General features: G+C 44.9%; 1 protein-coding gene across 2 annotated transcripts in view; it reads left to right on the top strand.

The window, feature by feature from the left end:
- Nucleotides 1-21,300, top strand: part of LOC122163917 (vascular endothelial growth factor receptor kdr-like) — a 119,993-nt gene that overhangs the window by 12,888 nt on the left and 85,805 nt on the right. For both annotated transcript variants that reach the window (XM_042825492.1, XM_042825493.1), the window contains exons 2-3: nucleotides 16,729-16,825; nucleotides 20,827-21,038. In XM_042825492.1, the coding sequence (XP_042681426.1) occupies nucleotides 16,729-16,825; nucleotides 20,827-21,038 (309 nt within the window). The remainder of the gene's footprint in view (nucleotides 1-16,728; nucleotides 16,826-20,826; nucleotides 21,039-21,300) is intronic.

Raw genomic sequence — 21,300 nt, forward strand, 5'->3', positions numbered from 1 at the left:
CTTGCTCAAGCAGGAGTGTTTTCCTAAGAAGTCCTTATCTACCCAAACTTAATGCTGGGTCTTAAGTATCAGTTTCCATAGAAGCCTTTTGCATTTTTGAGCACAGGATATCGGACCTTCACCCCAGGAGACTCTTGGAGGGTGAGCACAGCCATGGAGAAAGCAGATGGTGGTGGGTGTTGGACCTGGGCACAGTCTAGGGGTAGGGTTAGAGTCATGGCTAGGATCTGGAGAGAGGGATGGCACTGAGCCCCAGTGTGAGTGCGGTCACTCATTCAGCCACTTCTTCAGACATACAAATGGCCAAGAATGTGGCACTTCTCGGGTGTAGTTACACTGTCTGAAAAGGACCATATTATTGAAAAGGTAGAAAGTTTGTCTTTGCACCAAGCTAAATTAGAATTGCTTAATTTCTTACTGAGTGTTTTATCTTACTTAAAATGGGACAGCATAAATGAGTTTTTATTGGAATATGCTATTCTGTCATTTTAATTAAGAGGAAAGTATATATCTAAAACAAAATTATGTGGGCATTATCAGTTTTCATGGCTATTAATCTACCTGTCAGCTGGGGCAATCCATTTGTTGTGAACTGCAGTGCTAAGAGTATGGTGTCTTTGTGCTCAAAAGCAACATATTCCCAAGCTTGTTGTCTTTGGCATGGCCAATATTTTATCTGCCAGAGCCAACAGTAATGAAAAATTCCTGAAAAATTCCTCATTTCAACACAGCAACACTCTGATGGGAATAACAATCTCTTCTGAGCTCGTTCAAAAGCAGATATTGGGTAAGATACAAAAAAGGGAGGTATTTCTGAACCCCCTCTTCAGGACTTTGGGTACTCCCTGGTAAGTTTCTGATGTTTGCTCGCCTTTATATATGATATCAACACTGTCAGATTGTTTACTGCAAATAGCACATGCATCCCAAATCAGCATTGCTCAAAACGGACATGCATGCAATTTGAAATGCTGGGCTGCTGAAACTGACAACTGCCCTCTAGTTTTGTTATACAACAGTCGCATCTCTTTGAAACTATCAAGATGATGCAGATGATGCTGAACCTCTATAATGGCTCAGTGAAATGATTGATAAGAGAAAAGCCAACTGAACTTCTTCAGCTCCTTCATTTGAGCCTCGTGCAGCCAGACCATCCTTCCTGCTCTGACAGGGCTTCTTGCCACAGCAGCCCCTGTTCTGTGGGCAGGCTGGAGCTGAGAAATATCTCATTGTGGATGATCTCGGTGCAGGAAAGAGGCCCCTTTGGAGTAGACCTTGGAGCAAAGCTCAGAGGGGCATGCAGGAGATATTCACCTAGTGTAATTCACTCCATGAGCGGAGAAATGAGAGATTCTGTCAGCAAGTGAGGAGAAACCTATGTGTACAGCCTCTCCAGTCACTGTCCTACAACTGAAACCTTTGTGTTCTACAGACACTTTAAGGACCAGAACAAAGAGGGCAACAGAAGATCAAGACATACCACTATCCAACACCCAAAGGCAGCTGCACGCACGCGTCCATACCTGACAAACGGCGAGGCAAGCTGTGTAATTTATTCTCCCCCTGTTGTCTGAGGCTGTGATAACATCTATGAGCAACACAGTCTGTCATGCCCCAGAGACAGGGGAGAGCCTGGCAGCACACAGATAAGAGCAGGTGCTAAATTGGTGCTGTGGTCCAGCTCACAGACATGGTGTTGTGTAAGTGCTCTGCTTTCAGCTCTCTCTTACTGAATCCTCTCTTTCAGTGTGCAGACAAGGGCTTTGATGTGCTTGTGCTCTGAGCTGCTGCCTTTATTTTGGTCTGAAAGGGGTGGCAAAAGGAGGGACAGCCTTGCCAATCACCAGCTTGACTAAATATTTATCTCTGCTGAAAACAGTTTAGTTTCTGAATTTAGCCCAGAGTTGATTCTGATGAGAGACATCAAACATAATACACAGGAATCAGCCACAGCACATCTGGTGTTGCATGTGTGCTGGAGGAATATAAATAAAAGAGCCAGTAAACTTCAGCTGCTGAGATATTTGTACTACAACAGGGCTGTCAGCTTTCTAACATCACCACCCAGCGAGCAGCGGGTGCCGCACGTCCCTTGGGGCAGCTGCGGTCCCCCGCTGGCGTGTCTTTCTCTTTGCATGGGAGGACTCGACAGGAAAGAAGCAGAAGCACTTTTGTCAAACGGATTTGCAAGGGCGCTGTAGCCACCGAAAAGAGCGGCAGGCCAAGGCGGCAGCGTTGCCAACACTTGAAACATTTCTCCAGTGTGATGATACTGTATTTTTGGAAGTATCTGCTATGAATGTTCTTTTCCTGGAAAGATTTCTTCTCCTGCCTGCTTCCCCCGCCTCCCTCAGACTGCTGGTGCCAACATTTCTGTTGTAACTTCCTTGCTCCCAGCCGCTTCCTACCATAGACTTCCCTCTTCTCTCCTGGCGCAGATGCTCCAGGCTGCAGTGTCCTGCTGGCCTTGGAGGAGGCGAACGGCGGCGTGAAGCAGCCACCTCTGTGCAGCACCCAGTGGGACGGCAGCTGGCTGAGGGTTTGAAAATCTCCAAAGGAAGATCCATTCTAATCAATTCATGCAAAATCATCGTGCAGAGCAGCCTTGCAGTGAAACTCACTACATCATTTTCCTGACTAGCCCACAACACTGATTTTAGGTTCTGGGGGTCAAATTTACTATGGAGGGCAAAGACCAGTGATTCATTTTCCCTATTCTTTATAGTCATTTTTCACCTTGAAGAACAAAAGGGCCTAAACACTAAAGAACATTTGTTCTTTAGTAATGCCAAAGCCTCGTTAGAAAAAAAAAATTAATAAACCATCATTAAAATCTGGGCCCAGTGCCTTGAACAAAGAAAAGAATATATTTGTGTATACTTAAGAGACGGGAAAGAGACTGTGTGCCAAGCCTAGTCACAGATAAAGGAATTCCGGACATTATTCCTTGTGCTCCTAGGGGTTGTGACATGGGATTTCCTTTCAAAGTGGTAAATAGCTCAGCAGTTGTTGTAGGACAGGGTGGGGTGGTCAGTGCTTTCTTTAAAATGGGGAGAGATGAAAGCGCACTCTGAGAGCCGAGCTGAATGCAATGCATGGGCACAGAACCCCTGTGAGCGGGGTTGAGAGGTGCAAATTCCTCCAAGGCTGCATCTCAGAACTTTGCCCTCTTGAGGTTCCCATGGTTTGGAGGTGCTAACAGCTGAACTGGGCTTTGGGAAGAATAGGTCCTGTCATAGTGCTTGAGGTTTAGCTCCTAAGAAGGAGCCAAAGTGTCAGGGCTGTCTCAGCACCTTGTGGGTTCCTCGCAGACCAGCTCCTGTGCTCCCTGCCTTTTCTCAAAGCCAGCTTCTGGCTGTGAGCTATGGATGCTGACTGCTGGTCTTGGCCTGCTATGGGAACACAGTGTGGGGAGTAGAAGCCTCAGTGTGCTGAAATGAAAATCGGTTGGTCAAGGCCTTGGGTAACTGAAATCACCTTTCTCTCTTTAGCCATATCCTGCACAGGACTGGGGTATGCAGTCTTTTCTCTTAAGAAAACGGAAGAGGTAAAGCTGCAGATTCTATCCTGTTAGTGTTTTGGTTAGAAAAATATTCAACTTTGTGCTTGGTTCACTTTTTCTGTTGGGCTCTGTACTGAGGACTCACCAAAGTGCGTTGATTTTGCAGTATAGGGAAGGAATGAGTCACTTGATGAGGAAGAAAAGAACATCAAGATGATTTTATGTTTGGATCTGAATACAAAATGATTTTTCTTTGACCTGCTGTAGGGTCAGCAAAGACTGCAGAACCTCCTGTCTGTATGGGACACGTGGAAGATACAAAACTGGACTTCAGTGAAAAATTAACAAGTTTTCCTTCTTTCTCTGTGACCCCTCCATAACATCCCATGTTCTCTGAAAAGTAGGGAAAAGAGAAAGTCCCTTTGTTCATTGCGGTGATAAAGTTATTGATCCTCTAAAATAACTGTATGATTGGCTAAGGAACAACAAAGACAGCTAAATGAATCATGCAGGGAATTACTCATATGTATACATTTTGAAATGGTAAACAGGTTATACTTAGCATTGTTAACTTGCCAGCAGGCCAGGCTGTACAGTCTGTGTTGCTGCTGATGTGTATTTGAGATCAGAAGAAAATCAGTTCGTATGCAGCAGAAAAAGCAATCTGAACCTGGCTGAGGATTGCACCCAAACATTAGCATTCCTCTCATGTGGCCATGGTGTTGTATGGCAGGCGCTTATCAGGAGAGTACCATTATACTTGCATGAGCTGGATCTTGTTTTCTGAGCCATGTAACAGATTACTGAATCATGCTTATTTGATATCCTTGTGCAATCATGTCAAATGTCTTAAGATGAACTTTATTTCCATGGCCAAAATCCCAGGAAACATAACTTTTTGAAAAACAAACAAACAGAAACCTTTTATAAGGATATTTAAAAAGCTAAACAGATCCAGTACTTGTTTTAGGGATTTGTAATTTTAAAATAGCTCAATTAAATAAAGAATGCCAAAAACTATTTGCTGTCCTCCCCAGTGGTGTTGAGAGCACATAAGAGTTTCTGTCTCCTAGCAATGGAAACTGTCCCTTCATTACCACGCCATTGCCACTGACATGATCTCTTTATTTTGGACTGCAAGATGGTGCCAACATGGGCAACCAGTGTGTGTCAACCAGTACGTGTCCTGCTGGACAGATTTCTTATCAACACAGCAGCTCCTGTGAATAAGGTTTGCAGGACTGGTGCTTGGCATAATGGTTATCTTTACTCCCAAGTAACTTAAAATTTTGCTTTTCTTTTTATACATTCCCAAAGCTGCTTACATCCTGTGACCTTGCACTGAAGTTCAAATGAAATGCCTCACAATCTTCCAAAATACTGTCTTTACTCTTATGGCTCCTGTGTGAACCACTGCTATGCAGTTAATGCTCTGCAGTTGTTTCTACCCTAAGACCTCTTAGCCAAGGGTTTATAACTTGGCATCTGAGGATTCAGACTGAAAATTCTTTGTTTTTGTACTTTCCCTAAGAGTCTGTTTTAAACTGATACAAACATTTCAGCATCTTAAGAGTGCAACAAAATAGTCAGCTTCCCTTTCCAGCTGGAAAGCAAGCATGTTTCTCTGAATGAAAGCACTGCATGTTGTTGGCTAGACTAGTGTCTGGTCTCATCCTGGCCTGGTCATACAGATCCAGGCATCTGCATGAATTTATTACGTGTTCAGAAAAAGATACAAATAAAAAACACCATTACTTGACTGTGCAATACGTGCTGTGTGTGTGGATTCAGAATGGAAGGAACCTTACTGTCTGTGTGTTTCCATTATTCCTTCATCTCCAGCCTTAGGACGCCACCCTACCTGAATCCAGGTGGTGAGGTTTCACTTTCATTCAGTGCTCACTTAGTTTTCATGATTCCCTTTTCTCTCAGTCATTTTCATACAGTTCTGTATGTCTAATCACATGAGTAGGCAGGAGAGAGGTCCAAAAAAGAGGAGCTGCTTTCTTCATGTAGTGGCACCTAAAGTCATATTTGTCAATTTTGTTAGCTGTCCAGCACAAGAACTAATTTTATTCTCCAAAGGCCAACTGCACGTTTTGTCTATAGGAAGTACAGTGAACTCTTGGGCTGAAAGATGAAAATCTTATGAAAAGAAAACTTCAGAGTTTATTTCTGCTCTATTTGAGATCAATAGTGAAAACATTTGGAGTTTGGAGTTTAATAACAAAATAGATTTACAGTAGAAAAGCAAAATTTGGTGACAAAATCTGGTGCTAAATGCAGGAGGGGTTCTCCAGCCAGGTTGGTGCTTCTGGTCACAGCCAGCCAGCCGTGCCATCCCTGAAATGCATGTGTAGGATGCTGGAGGCACCATGTTGCTTGGTGGAATCAAGCCTTTGAATCTGTATCTTCCACTACCAGGGGCTGCCTTAAATATCTGGCTATTTTTAGATGAGTCTTTCTCTGCTGCTGCTTTTCATAATTAAAAAAAGGAAGAAAAAAAAAAGAAAAAAAAAGAAAAAAAAACAACCTCTGAAGGATTTTTGTTTTATCCCTATGAACAACAGGAATTAAAATAAATAAATAGATCTTAAATATTTAGACACAAAGAGAGAAGAATTTCCTGCCCAGCTTTTGCTGAATGGCGTAGGTGGCTTTAATGCAAACCGGGTCTGCTCCTGGGCACCCAGCATGTTTTCTTTTCCTCAAAGTGTCTGTGGTGAAGCACCTTTGAAAGCAGGATCCCGAAAAGCAAACATAAGATTGCTGTGTGATCATCTCCCCTGTGCCATACCTCCTTCTGAGCTGCTGCACCCAGCCAGCCTGTCCGAAAGGGGAGTGCTGAGTGGAGGGGCTGAGCAGCAGGGATGTAGTCAGCACCAGGGCAGCAAGGTGGTGTGCTTGAGGTGTGTGACCCCTACAAAGCCCTTAAAGTAAAGCAGAAATCAGGATTTGGCATTAGAAAAACAGGTTTGTTCCTGGGCATCCCGCCCTGTAGATCCCCACCAGCTGCCTCTCCCCAGGCTGCAGTTCCTCTGGCCTTCACAGGGTGTGTGAGCTGATCCAGAAAGCAGCGGTGGACAGAAGAAGGGATCTTTGTCAACAGGCAGCCATGCTATGCAGACTCGGTAAATATGCGCAGTGCTAATTTGAAGCAGATCTCTGCATTGCCACAAGCAGAATTCCTCCAAAGGCTGCCATCAAAAACATTATGTCACAGCTGTGGAGAAGCCCAGCAAACAGGGGAGAAGCTGGGGTCACATCAGGGTAGTGGTGCGGTGGCGGCTGCAGGGAAGCGAAGCCCCGATCCATGGCCTGGTGGAGTTTGTCATTAAGAAGGATTTCAGAAATGCTTTGCAGCCAATTCCTTGGGTCTGATTGATACTTTCCAGCTTAATGCAAACCAGTGAGGAAACAAGCTTCTAGACCTAGTTAGGCCAAACTGCACTGGGAGGTTGCAGGCAAGAGATAACGTAACATTGCCCGGGGCTGCAGAACTGTAATTGGGACTGCGAGGCTTTGTAAGCACATTGATAGGTTCTCTCTCCCCATCTCAAGCAAACAGCTTTTATCTCATCTCCCAAAATAGCAACCTCCTACCCTTCAAAACAAACAAACAAAGAAAGAAAATGTCTTGAGACAGGCACACAAAGCCGACAGAAGTGGAACGCAGAGCTGATAGAAAACAGATTCCAGTGTCAAGTCCAAAGTTGGTCTCAGCCCATTTCTTCTTAAGAAACTGAGAAAACAGAGCAATTACCTGCCAAGCAGATTTTACTGTCACTTAGCATTTGCACTTCTCTGACACATGTGAGCCTGGCAATTTGATGGAATGTGTTGCGGTTCAGTGCAGTGCGACAGTTGGGTTGATCTTGGGAGGCTCTGGCTCATTTAATTCTTGATTTATAGCTCAAGGAAAACTGATAAGGCAACACTAGCTGGGTGTGTGCTTCTGTTCTGCTTCACTATGGCCATCCACCTTCCCCATTCCAATTGAAGCTCCTATCTTTTGACCTCCTTTGCCCTGCTCCTTCTTCAGGTCAGTGATTCATCACACAGGAGGACACAGATGTTCTCTACCAGGAAGTGTTTCCACACAAATTGATATTTTTCCTAGAAAAGAGGGCTGGCTGATGGAGAGGAGGAATTTACCACCCCGCAAATGCTTGAGAATACTTATTACCCTGTTCCCACTGGGGTTTGTGGGATGCTGCATGCGTGACCCACTGACACGCAGGGAGCAGGGCTCACTGCCACATTCACACTGCGGCTTCAAGCTGGAAGCCTTGGGGCAAGTGGCCCAAGATGAGACACGGTCTGTCTGAACAACCAATGTAGGAACATTGGGTGGCAGTAGGCAGACAGCTTGCTTCGTGGCAACACTAGGATTTAACCATGGATCATGGACAGAGGTTGTTAGAAAACCGTCCTCTTATTCAGCAGATCCTCATCCAAGCTCCTCTCTCTTGCATTTCTTAGAAAACAGCTGTTGTCTCCTTCTGAGGTTTGGTTTATCAACAGTTCAGACCAGAGCCAAAAACGCCTGCTCTGCCTTTCAGTCCCAGCAGTGATGAGGTAGTACCAAAGCAATTTGTGAAGGAAAGAAACCTGCTCTGTTCTCAGCAGGAGAGAGTGGCCCTAATACTACCCTAAATGTGACAGCTGAAGCGCTCAGAGATTGCTTCATGTAGGTCACTAGCAAATGTTTTCTGAAGGACATCTCCTAGCACTTCATCTTCTCTAATTTTAAATATTCCTAAAGATAGGGCTGGCATCATTGCTTCCTCTGGGAGATGAACTGCACAGGCTGATATAACTCAACCTTTGGAAGATTTTCTTTTCTCTCCCAGACTCTTACTGCTTTCAGCAGTGAAAGCAGATAAACAACTGCCCTTGGTATCAGATCTCCTGTGGTTCCAATCCTTCCTGTTAAGCCCTCTGAATTACCAAAGTTTAATTACTGTAGCATCTGAAGGTCCCATTTGCAGTGTGCAAGAAGGCAGTATCAAATCTATGGAGGGGCTTCTGGTCTTCAGGTTTAGACAATGTGGCAAGTAACAGCATTCAAAAAATAACTAATAGTGATTTAAACCACACGGAAATTTTGCTTGAGATATGCAAACTGTTCTCAACAATGTTGAGACAAAGTTAGCTCAGTAATCATCCCTGACACCTGAGGTTGTTTTACGATACAAAGCTGAGATTTAAATTCAAATATTTAGTATCCTTACTGTTCCCATCTGTACTTTCAGACTATTGATCCTTGACTGAGCATTAAGGGAAAATGATATTCTAAAACATTAACTTGCCACCAGTAAGTAAGCCCAGGCTTTCTTGAAAACAAACATCTCTGCAGCACTGAAATATTTTGTCTTAGTTGGAGATGAGCCACAAGCTTAGATGTAGAGATGAGTTTCCTTATGTATTGGCTGAAGGCAGATGTAGAAGCTGATGGCAGAGACCTTACAATGCATTCAAAGAAACAAACCTTTTGCTAAACTGAAATTTAACGTAACTTGTCTTTCCCTCTGGCCGTTTTAATGTCTCTCTAGGGTATTTATGTACACTCTTCCAGACTCTTTCACTTAGGGTTTTATTGTCAAAGGAGTAGGCTGACTTATAGTACAAAATTTTAATTTACTCAGTAGTTTGAAATACTGTTGCATGTTAATTGATGTGTAGCTCTAGCAGTATGCTTTGGTGTCTGTTCTACCAGATACCAGAACAGGTCTTTAACACGTGTGAAACCATCATAACTTTATTGACTTCTTGCAAAAATATTCATCACTGCTGGTCTCTGATATTAGCAACTTTTAAGGCAACCTAAGGGAAATTCCTCCTTAGTATTCTGTGTTGCTGGCCTGGAGCCTGACCTCTACTGGCAGTTGGGATGAATCATGAGCTGGTGCACGTGTGAGTTATTAAATCCCTTCTAAACATGGAACTAAAGGCAATGTACTGCCTTTAGAGAAGGCAGAGAAATCAACCACACCACATTCTCCCTGCCTTGCAAACAGACTGAGCTGCATGCAGCTGTAGTATTGCTGTGGTACACCATGTCCACTTGCAGGAAGTGCTACCACAGTACAGGAAGCACTGTATGCATCCTCCAGTCTGCTGAGAGATGTGCAGTAATGGTGGGATTAACAAGTGAAAAAAATATGCATGACCATATCATACCCACACCTAAATTACTGGCCTTTTTTTTTGATCTGATGGTTATTGGCAATGCCGTAGAAAAATATTAGAAAGTTACAAAATAGTACAGTAGAGAAGACTTTCTACCAGTGCTCTCAATTTTAAAGAAGTCCATTCTCTTTAATAGAATATCTAGTTTCAAGGACTTTGCTCTTATCTTGGATATAGGCAGCACCTTTATGGTGGGTTAGAAGGCTAGTGTAAAAATTGGATAGGAACAAGAGAGAAATCATTGCTTGCATCAGTAGAGATTTACTGCTTGGTTTTTCATTAGAGGTCCTGGCTCAAATCAAGATAGATTTAAATAGTGACTGATTCTTTCTGCACACATGAGCAGGTTGGGGAATAGTTCTTGGAATGGAGTCAGCACAACAACTGCTTTCATTATTTGCAGCTGTGCAAAACAAGTAAGTTTGAAAGAAATATAGAGGTGCCAGATTCGATCCCATTGATGTGTGAGGGAACGCGACGTTTAGTGCTGCGCTACGGACACACGTGAAGTCTGTGAATTACTGCTGTTGACTTTTCAGCCTTACTTGTCACCTTTGATAAATGAGCTAATCTGCTGATAGCTACTCAAAATAATAAAGTAATTTAATTAAAAGTGTTTTTAAATTTTCCTTCTATAACATATGAACTTTTTAAGTAAGTGCTCCCTGCATACGAATTACCCTCTTTAGAGCAATTCTGACTAGATTGAAGAGAATTGAGTGTAGAGTTTTGACAAGCTAGAGTCATAACTTGATCCACACTTTACTGTATGTAGCTATGAAGAAGTGTTGAGTTGATATGCGATAAAAATGATTTGTCCATCCATACACAGATACGCTCCCAGGAGCTCACCTGCAGTAAAAGTTCTGAGCTGACACAGTGACACAGGGAATGTGAAGACAGATCAGGACAGTCTTCTACTTTCTCATTTTCCTACCCAGTGGTCTGGAGACAGGAGAGAAATCTTGGCCAGAATCACTTCCAGAGAAATGCAAACTCGCATCTGAAGAGAGAGTAGCAGCTTGAGTCCTCTGGGAGAAGGCGAAGGGCAGGCAGAAGGTGAGCGTGGTGGGCTGCTGTCTGTGCTGGCTCCTCCTGCTCACAGCCTGCAGGATGTGCTGCCTCCTCAGGATGGGCAAATCAGGGAAGAATGAAAGCTATTTCTGTAGCTCCAATGAGGCAATCCAGTCTGGGAATCATTGGGAACACTTGCATCTGCAGCCCTAAAGCATTTATCAGGAAAGGCAAGGACAGTTTCATACCTCACATATTTTGTTATTTTTTTTCCTGAAGTCTTTAGCACATAGCATGGTCCCATTTGTGTGAGTGTGCCTCTCTCCCACCATGTCTGCATACTTGCTAACCATGGAGACGTGCCAGGTCTTCTCTTTCCCAGAGGAATTGCCATAATTTAGATCATGAAATAACAACATTCCCAGCCTTTTCTCCATCAACACGAGATTACTGCATTTCCTAAATACTTTAAATTGTGCCTGAGTGCATGGCAGATGATTGCAGATGTTGCCACCTCCTTTCCCAGATCTCATGTTTATTTTAGGGCTGTAGATCTAAGTTCTGGGCTTGTCATGCAGTTACAAAGAAAGGACATGCCCCCTCCATAACTCAGCATAAGCCCAAGGCAGTGATATCTCTGTCATTCTTTGGGACTCCATACTCTGTGAAATCGGAGGGAGAACAATAGCCCTGATTAATGAGCTGCTGCCACCAAAGACCAAACAGTCTTGACCTGGAGTTGCTTTCTGTGGCCTTTTTCCATAAATCTGCAACTGATATGGCGATCCGTATCATGGAAAGCCAAGCACGTGGCATTGCAAGCTCAGGGAGTTGCCTTTGAGCAGGTGTAGCAGAACTCAAAAGGCTGTGTTTTGATTTCCAACAGAGTCAAGTTCCTGTTAATTAACACCGTGGTTTCTAACCATCAGCACACAAAGCAATCAGGTGGCCTTGCTGAAGCATTTCTGCTGATTACAGAAGGAAACCAGAGTGACCCTGTGCCACTTGATCAGGAAATGCTTATGCATCCGGTTGTGAGGAAAAGTTGTGGGAACAAATCCCAAGAGAAGGGCCAATGCCTTATCTTATCTTTAAACACTTACTCTACTTTGTGGTTGTTCTCACTGTGCTGGGCAAGATGTCTCCTCCACTCAAGACTAATGATCAGATTTTCTGTTGTTGTCGCTAGGACACTTACAGCCCCTGAAATGAACGTGGATTCTGAATAAAGACCTAGTAAACACACCAAATATTGCAAGTGATACCATACTGCTAGCAGTACCATCCTTTCCTCTCTTTTCATAGAGAATGACCTTCAGATGAATCTGAAAATGATTACAGGCCATTGGTTTAAAAACACGCAGCGCCTCACTGAATCCTTGAACCTTCTAATTCTAGTGAGAGTAGGATTTCCTTGGGGATGTACTCATGAAAATGCAAAACTGGCACCTGTCCGCTTTCCAGATGTGCTCGTGCTGTGATGAAGCACCCTGGCACCTGAGGGAGGCACACTGTCGCTCGGTGTCATTCAGTGCTGCAGACACAAGGCTGCCTGGGGAGACTGAGCTATCATCAGTGCTTCCCTGGCAGGCAGCTCGTCATCTACATGACTGATGAGTGCCTTATTATTGTGAGCAGGGCCATGCATGCTGTTCTTAGAGCCCCCAGTGACCCCAGAGAACACTTTCAGAGCACAGAGGGTGCTCCTGATCTTAACTTTCAGAAACACTCCAAGGTAAGCATGTCTTACAGAAGTGTTCCCAACCTGTTGCCAGCAACAAAAAAAGCTTTTTAAATACTGTGTATGTATCTCTCCTTTGCGTACCAAAATCAGCTCTAAAGCTGTGACTTCCAGTCCTTCCTAATGAGACTTGATGTGTCCTAGGGCCCAGATCTGTGCATAAGAGTGACTTTACACACATGAATGGTCCCCGGAGTTCAGTCATGTGCAAAAAACTATTTGTGTGCCCGGTGCTCATGGGCCCTGGTCTAACCTGCTTCACTTAGCTGTCAGCACAGCAGGCTGCGCTTCGCCTGGCAATCATTTTTTTTTGTCATCTTATGCAGAGGTTCGGTGCTCCCTGATGCTGCTCTGTCAGTTTTCCCATCGTCTGTGTGCCACAGTGCCCAAAAGAGGCATGTGGATTTGTTAATCAGATATCATATCGACGTTAGCTGTCACTGCGTGTGATACCTAGGTACACTCAATCTCACAAGCATTTGTGAGTGCTCTTTTTGGCATAGCTAGTGGGTAGTTACAGTGCCTAAAGGATGCTCTAAGGTAGACTGTTACAATAAGATGCAGAGACTAAAAATAGTTTTTATCCGAGCTCACCCATGTCCCTAGCATGAACAATCAGGCATTTGCTTAGTGTGGGAGGGATGTCCCTCAGCCAAGTGGGACCGAGAGAGACATCTGACAGAGGTGAAGGAGGTCACACGTCGTCCTGTGCCTGGGGATCCTCCCAGGCTTCATGTTGGCTGGGCTACAAAATCAGATTGTCCCAGGAAAAGCAGTTTTCAATATACTTTTCTTCCCTGGACAATGTATCAGTCAACCTTTCACATTTCCCTCCCAGGGACCTGTGCAGTTCTGCTGTGTTTGAGGTTTTCTGCTCTTAACAACAGCAGAATGTTAAACTGGCAGTAGGAACAAGATCTTGGAAACAGAAGCTGTGAGTGGGAACCAGGGCGGAGGGTCTGCCCAGGCTCAGGGCTCTTCATCTTCCTAGATGATGCACTATGCTTGCCTTGCTTTAGCCATCTTGCTTTCGCAACCAGGAATCAAGAGCAGGAATCTAATATCATAGCTATGCATCAGTCCCCATGAAGAACATACTTGACCCTTAAAGAGGGAATGCTGGGCAAAGACCTATGTACACCTTTGCAATATGGAATAGTCTCTTTCCTGATTTCACAGCATTATCGCTCTAGCATCGTATGCCAAACGACATTGGAAGTCTAAGGAAGGATGCTGCACACTGTCAGCTTCATGAAGAGAATGGCAGGGTCAGCCATGGCACTGGTGCTTTGTAGCTAGCTGTGAAAATTTTTGGTTTCTGAGAAGACAGTTAACGATTGAAGCCATAAAACATAAGTGAAATGCAGTAAAATGGTGAATATTCATGGAACATTCTGAGAAGGAAAAGCACTCTATCCAAACCCCAAATTTGCCTCCAAAATTGAAATCCAGCTCTGAAGGGAGCAGCGGAGGCTGAACATTTTGCGAAGCCTCGCCTTGCCAGTTCCAGCTCTGCTCACCCAGCGCAGCACAACCTCTGCCAGCACTACTTGCTTGGTTTTGCCCTGCAATGTTTTTCTTTCAGTCCGCTCAGCTTTGGCTCAGGCATGCCAGTAATGGGCACACACTGTGTTTATAAAAGCCCTCTGTCACCTGGCAGCAGCGACCCAGTGTGTGTGTGGCAGAGGAATTTTGTCCTCCTGTCCTCCGTGGGGTAGAAATGCACTGAAATTACACTTTGCTTATTCTTTTCTTCAGCTCCAGAAGCCAAAATAAACTTCAGGAAAGAAGTACCTCAGATGTATAAACAGAATAACTGAAAAATACTTTTCCTTCTTTTATCAAAAACAGTCTCAAGAGCTGTAAGAGCCCAAGGACTGCGTTAAGCTCCCATCACAGCAGCGCCCACTGCCCCAGACCCCTCCAGCACTTGCAGACCTGGCAGAAGCCAGGCCTGTTCAAAGGACAGCTTGAGATGCCAGCTTAGCCCCCATACGTCCTAGGAACAATTGACAGCACCAGAGGAACCAAAGAAAGGATTAGTCAGAACCCCAGAATTTTCTAAGTTGGAGCAGGCCTGGCCCCACAGTCATCAGAGTGTGAACAGCCCAGAGTGGATTGGGATTGCAGCTGTGTCCTGTAAAAGCTACACAGGACTGGAAGAACCCTCAGCTAGCTAATTCAATGACACTTGCCAAACATTTTCAAATCTGTGTTGGCCATTTGGAGACTACTTGCCAGAGTAGTCTCCTCCTGTGTAGTTTGCCTTATTTTTTAATTCCAGTTGCTTCTTTGCTAATCACGATGCTACACCTTGTACAGGTCATCCTGAAGGTGTTTAGGAACAACTGCACTTCTTAAAGCACCAGGGAACAGCAGGGCTGGGACCCTATAACCCTGTCCAGCATCCACTGCATCACGTGCATGTAACAGCAGTTTGTAGGTAGGACCATGCTACACACAGCTGCACTGGGGGGAGTTTTCCTGGCCAGACTCCACAAGTTTTTTTTATTCTTATTATTTCGTATGTTCTTACTCTTATATTCTTATTCATCAATTTATTCCTTACTCTGCAAAACACATTAGAGAGAGCTACAGTGTCAACAGTTATGTAAAACTGGGGTTGGAGAAGTCTCTGCGGAGGCCAGGGCTGATGTGAAGCCTCAGCTGAAGGTCTGTAGGGAGGCTCAGCTCTTGGAGGGAGCTGAGCAACATGTGGGCTGGGCAGGATGCCTTTGGGGAGGCTCTGGAACCATGTGATGAGCTGACCTCCACTGAGCCTCTGATGGGAGTCTGAGTGGCTCCTGGAAGAAGCCAGGCTCTCTGAAGCGGGAGTGATTCACTCTCCATGCTGAGAGAATATACCAAGCTAAGAGAATCTTACTTGAATCCAGCAAAGAAGAGATGAGAGGAGATGGGAGGTGGAAGGTGGAAGGGAAGAAAATCACTGTTTCGTCCAGTTGAAAAGTTAAACCCTTATGTTTCTTTTTTGCTAGATATGTTATCTTCACTATTCTGCTAAGTATAATGCCTCTCTTATAAGCCCAGCTATAGATTTCTGGCTTATCAAGTTCAAGGCAAAGGAGAAGATGTAGATTTGAAGAGCAGGAGGGAAAAGAAAACATAAAGCTTTAATGTCAGACCTTTGTAAATTGAGATACTTATCTAAGCCTGTTTTCTCCTCTCCTTGATTATGTTACTTTGAATTTGGACAAGGAAACCAGCCTGGCCTGCCTCACTTCTGCTTCTTCTCAGTTTCACTTTCGGAAAACGATATCGCCCTAGATGTACACTCAGATAGGGGTCTCATTTAGGGCAGTTTCAGCACTCTGCAGCCAGCTGTCAGGAGTGCTCAGAGCGTGGTGGCTGTGGATTCAGCCCCAGAGCAACATCACGGCTCCCCTGCACAGCTCCCCTATGTGGCTCAGCTGCTGACACTGCCATGGGTCCAGGCTCACAAGCTGCCCCCTTCAAACAGCTGTCTGCAAGGGGCTGGGCATATCTCATCACATTCAGTGCTTGTATCTGCCTTTGCAAGGCTGGCTGTCCTGAAGGCCTTCCTTGTGCCAAGAGATGATGACGATTATGATGAGAGCAGCCTTGACACTGCTGTCAATAAAGACCACTGTCACTCTTGAGCTGACGGACCTCATGACACTGACACTGGGGACGGTGGCGCAGACACTTCTGCAGATTTGCCTTACAGAGTATACAGCCCAACGGCCTCAAAGGAAGCAGCTTGCCACTTAGTTCAAAGGCACTATTTGTGAACGTTGCTTTGGAAAACAGTGGGCTTTTAATTTGCATTTAGTGCAGCAGATGCTTCACAGTTGAGAATCAAAGAGTTGCTTCCCAGAATTATTGTTTTATTAACTGAAAAGTAATATACGACCTCGTACATCAGATTGTTTCCCAGACCGATTCTTTCCAGTTCTGTATGTAAAATTCTTTTGAAATTAATCTGTTGTCCTGAAACTGTAGTAACCCAGTAGCACAGCCAGCTCTAAAGAAAAGCAGGAAGACTATGAGCAGAAATGCAGGTGTTCGGTGTTAAAAAGAAAGGGGTGAATAAGGGGAAGAAAAACAAACAGAGGGGATCTCAGTGGGCACCATGCAACTCTGTGCTCAACTGAATTGCATCAGTATAAATTAAAGCCCTGTGTGGGCCCCCAAATTAGGAACTATTTACAAAACAAAAAGCTTTCCTCGGCTGTATTGTGCATGTTCTAACCATGGTGAATAGCCTGCCTAACAATTATTTCTTCTTTATTTGGGTCAGGTCTTGCTGAGGACAAATTTTTTGAGAAACCAGTGCTGAGCATTGCAAAAGACCACATTGTCATCTTACCAGGAGAAGTTCTAACAATAAAATGCAGGTAAGGATTACTCCAGCAGTGCTGGATGCCCTCGGTTGTACTGATTACCTTGCACAGCACGGCTTCTGGGCAGGGGGGAGCAAAGATTGCTGGACAGCCACGATCTGCAACTGGCGATGCTTTCCCTCGGGTGCATTTCAGGAGAACTTGTTGGGCTGAAACAAAGCAGAGAGAAAAGTCTTTGGTCAGCATTCGGCCCACTTCATCCCTTTTATCATAAATGAACCAAAGCAAAGTCCTGAGTCAGCACACAGCAAAGCTTATGGAAGGGGAGTGCATGCTTAAGGACATGGCTGGAAACCTTTGCCTGAAGAGATGCAGCTTTGATTCCTCTGCAGCTAAAATCACTCTTTACCCCCTGTCCATCAGTAAATGGCTATATATATATATATATATATATAGTTATACATATGTATAAAGACAAAAATGTGTATATAAGCTTAAACTTCCTAACCTCAAATACTGCCTAGCCCAGAAGATGACAATTAAATAAACACCAATCTGTATGTGTATATTCAAAGACCTGACCTGTTTGAATACATGTTCTTTAAGTCAAAGATAAGCAAGGATCTTAAAAACCAGACCACAGATCATGAATTCTGGCAGCAATTCAATTCTTGACATAATATATAAAAAGTAGCCATGCAAGAAACGAGCAAGACATCAGCAGTGACTTATGTGGAAATGGGGAATGCAGCTTTGTCACAGCTGGGAGAGACACAACTGAGCAGTCAGTGTGAAGAGTCTGAGCTCCTTCTGCTCTGTCAGGACACAAATTAACTTGCTTGGCCACACAGAGGGTCTCTGACCGGGGTGTACGTAGGTGTTCCACTTGTTCTGAATGTGATTTAAATGCCAAGCTGCTGTGAGAAGTTGCCTTTCAGTTCCTTCAGCACACATTGTAATAGAGAAGACTGAAGGTAATCCAAACAATCACAATTTCTTCTACACATGCTTCACTTTTTTACATCTTCTTGCAGAGTCTCCTTGAGTGTAGTAGTATACTATTGGTTTCTTGCAACCACTGAAGGCAGTGAGAAAGAACAGTGGGAAGGTGAATCTCAGCTGTAGATTATGCTGATAAATACAACCCTTCTGATTTTTTCCTGGTCTAACTAATCCAGTGTTTATAGTGAAGGGTAGATGGACTCAGTCTGTGTACATTTTTGATGTTTTCTGGAGTATAAGGCATTTTTTTTCCTCCAAATACCTCCAGTTAGCCATGTGGCTTATGAGGTCAAAACAACCTTACAGTGGTATTTTTAGCTTAGCAAGCAGCAAGCATCATGGCAATAAAGTTTAAAGTCCTTTAAAATCTCAGTGCAGTGCTTCATAAAACATGATGTGTGGACATGAGTTGTGTGCTGCTCCAGGCCAACTGAATCAATGCTGCTCAGCAGTTCTCCATCCGCTGCCATTTTGATCAGTAGGAACTGATTTCCTCATGTCACCAGATGAACGAAGAGATGAAGAAATCATCAGCACTTCAGTAGCGCTGGTTGTGATCTGAAATTGCTTTACGGATGTGAAGCAATAAACCCACCTAAGAAATGGGGAAATGCTGGCCCTGAAGGAGTTCTGCCTGCTTCCGGAGTTCAGGTCTCAGTGCAAGGAATTAGTACAGGCAGGTAGCTGCTGCAGACTCCATTAATTTGAGATTCTTGGCCAGGATTTCCTGATTTTTGGCAGCCTGACCAAAGCTGCAGCTATTGCTGTGACTCCTGTCTGCCAAATATGTGAAAATACCAAGGCAGTGGTCAAAGTCTTCATCTTCCACCTGTATAAAATGAGCAGGTGGAAAAAGTAGGTCCATGTGAGGAAGCACAGAGTTGTGAACCCCCTGATTTGCTCTGCAGAGCCGCTGCTATAGACACCAGGCTTGGTGATGCCTGTGTCCAAAGAAGAGCAACAAAACTTGGGTCTGGAAGGGTGAAGGGTCTGGAGCACAAGGCTCATGAGGAGCAGCTGAGGGAACTGGGATTGTTTAGTCTAGGGAAGAGGAGGCACAGGGGAGACCTTAATGCTCTCTATGAATATCTGAAAGGAGGTTGGGGTGGGGGTTGTCTCTTCTCCAGATGACTGTGATAGAATGAAAGTAAAGGCCTCAAGTTGTGCCAGGGAAGATTCAGATTGTGTACTAGGAAATATAGCCTTGTCAGAAGGAGTCTTTAGAGACTGGAATGAGCTGCTCAGGAAGGTGGTGGAATCACTGTCCGTGGAGGTGTTCAATAAGGGTAGATGTGGCACTGAGGGACGTGGTTAGCAGACAGATGAGTCAATGGTTGGGGCTAGATGATCTTAGTGGTCTGTTCTGACATTAATGGTTCTATGAACATGAAGTGCCATTGTTCCTGTTTGGGGCCAGGAGTCCCATTTCTTGACAGAAGTGGCTGTTACATCACTGGTGACGTTTGTAGATTGGGAAAGAGCACTGGATAGGGATGTCTCCATAAGAATGTATTTCCGCCCTCAGAAAGACAGGAAGTGACGGGTGAGGTGGGGTTGCCAAGCCCACTGTGGATCCAAGAAGCAGGGTGAGCTGCTCACCAGGAAGAATATCCACACTCTGCCCGGGGCTCTCACTCTTCTACGTGCTGGGAATAACTTCCAGACCTAGGCCCCGTTCCTCACTGTATTCAGGAAGGCGACAGAAGGACGGTCAGAATCAGAGCCAAGAGGATGTTTGTTTGTCACTGGACTTGCTGGAAAGAGCATTCCCGTAGTGCACTGACTGCGCCACTGCAAAGCCACTGGCACAGAAGGGGTTCAGAGTTCTTAGCTACTGGAAATTTCACACAGCACGCTTGTTGGATACTCTGAGGACAGGCATCTTTATGGAGCAGACATGTCTAGACCGGATTTCTTCCTGGCGACACTCAGCTGGGAAAATCCAGGGGTTCTTGCTCCTTCCTCTGCTCTGCAAATGCCATTGGACCAATGGGAGTTCACCACTGTAGTGAGCTCCTGTCCTCTGGAATAGCATGGCCTTTCTGTAGGCATGGAAGCAAAAAATGGCCTCCTCTGTTGTGAACCCAAACCCCTACCACCACTTTTGCCCCCCACCAGTTTCTGCACTGACCTGCAGAAAACAATCTGCTACAAGAAGATCATAGTCTTCTTTGCATGAGCATGTGGAGCCTGTGCTAGGCTTCCTCAGAGCCCCCAGAGTTCATCCCAAGCAGGACAGAGCTGCAGGAGCTGCTATGGTATGCCTGTTGCATTTACCACAACACAACCAGCAGAACCAGGGCCTATTGCTAACCTGGAACACCAGATCTCTCTGAGTCCTTTAAAAGGTGATAAAGTGTCCCTGCTTTTTGTCAGTAAACTACAAAAAATTGCATTTGACACTAGCTGTGATCATAACTAAGACACGAATGGGTGACACGGTGTGTCTACCTGCCCTGCTGGTTTTATGTGCCGAGTGCTGTGATGGGGTGAATAGAAAAAGATGCGTATTGAGCGGGTATTCTAAGATCTGTAATTGGATTAGTTGCAGACCCTTCACAAAACCGAGATCGAGTCACTGCTGATTAAACAAGAAAGGTGATGAGAAGTTACATAAATGTTCTCTCTCCATGCAGCCTTACAGTTAAAGGAAAGTATAAGTTAATTTGGCAGATAAATATGCAAATTCCTCAATTTGAAAGAAACATATAATTTTATCCGGTGCTTTCAAATGTTTGAAGTGGCTTAAACATAGCGGTAGAAAAACAAACTGGAGTTCAGGATGTCTGTTAAAATGAAAACTAAGCTTTCCTCCAGGATTTAGCCTGCCACAGTTGCTACAATTTCTGGAATTTCCCCTGCTCTGCTGCATGAGTGTGGTGTGAGCACCCTTAATTTCTTATGGCTGCTAATCCAAGCACCCCGCAGCCTGTATCATTCGTTTCCAAATGACAAGAGGGGGAACAGGAAGTACATTGGCAGCCGTGGGTCAGAAGGAAGCCCACGTTCTGCCTGAACCATGACCCGCTGTAACTGTGCTGTGCTGTTGGCAGGGGAGCACGGCCGGTGAGCTGGCTGCTGCGGGAGGCACAGCAGGCAGACCCCCGCATGCACATCGGCAGCTGCCGCAACAGCAGCGGGCAGAGCTGCAGCACACTGCTCCTCAGGAACGCCACGGCCAGCGACACCGGGTACCTCACCTGCGTTCACGACGACGCCCCATCCAGCGAGGAGCTCGTGGCCAGGATTTATGTGTTTGTTAAAGGTAAGAACTTCCTTTGGTTTTGGTTTTATGCCTTTTTGTAATGTAAAATCAGTGCTACAAGAAGCAGCCCGGTTCCGATGCTTGCGCAAATCCTACCTCGCCAACCCAGCACGCACAGCTGTGGCAGTCTGCACAGGCTGGGATACTCCTGGGTTTTCAGGCCAGATGAATTAATTCATGGGGACAAAAGTACAAGAGCCAGAAATTGGCTATCTCATTCAATTCTATCACTTGAAGACGAGGTTGTCCTGCCTATTTTTCT

This window comes from Centrocercus urophasianus, unplaced genomic scaffold, assembly GCF_019232065.1.
Source record: "Centrocercus urophasianus isolate 14NV4802_14NV808 unplaced genomic scaffold, USGS_Curo_1.0 seq_24, whole genome shotgun sequence".
Lineage (NCBI taxonomy): Eukaryota > Metazoa > Chordata > Aves > Galliformes > Phasianidae > Centrocercus > Centrocercus urophasianus.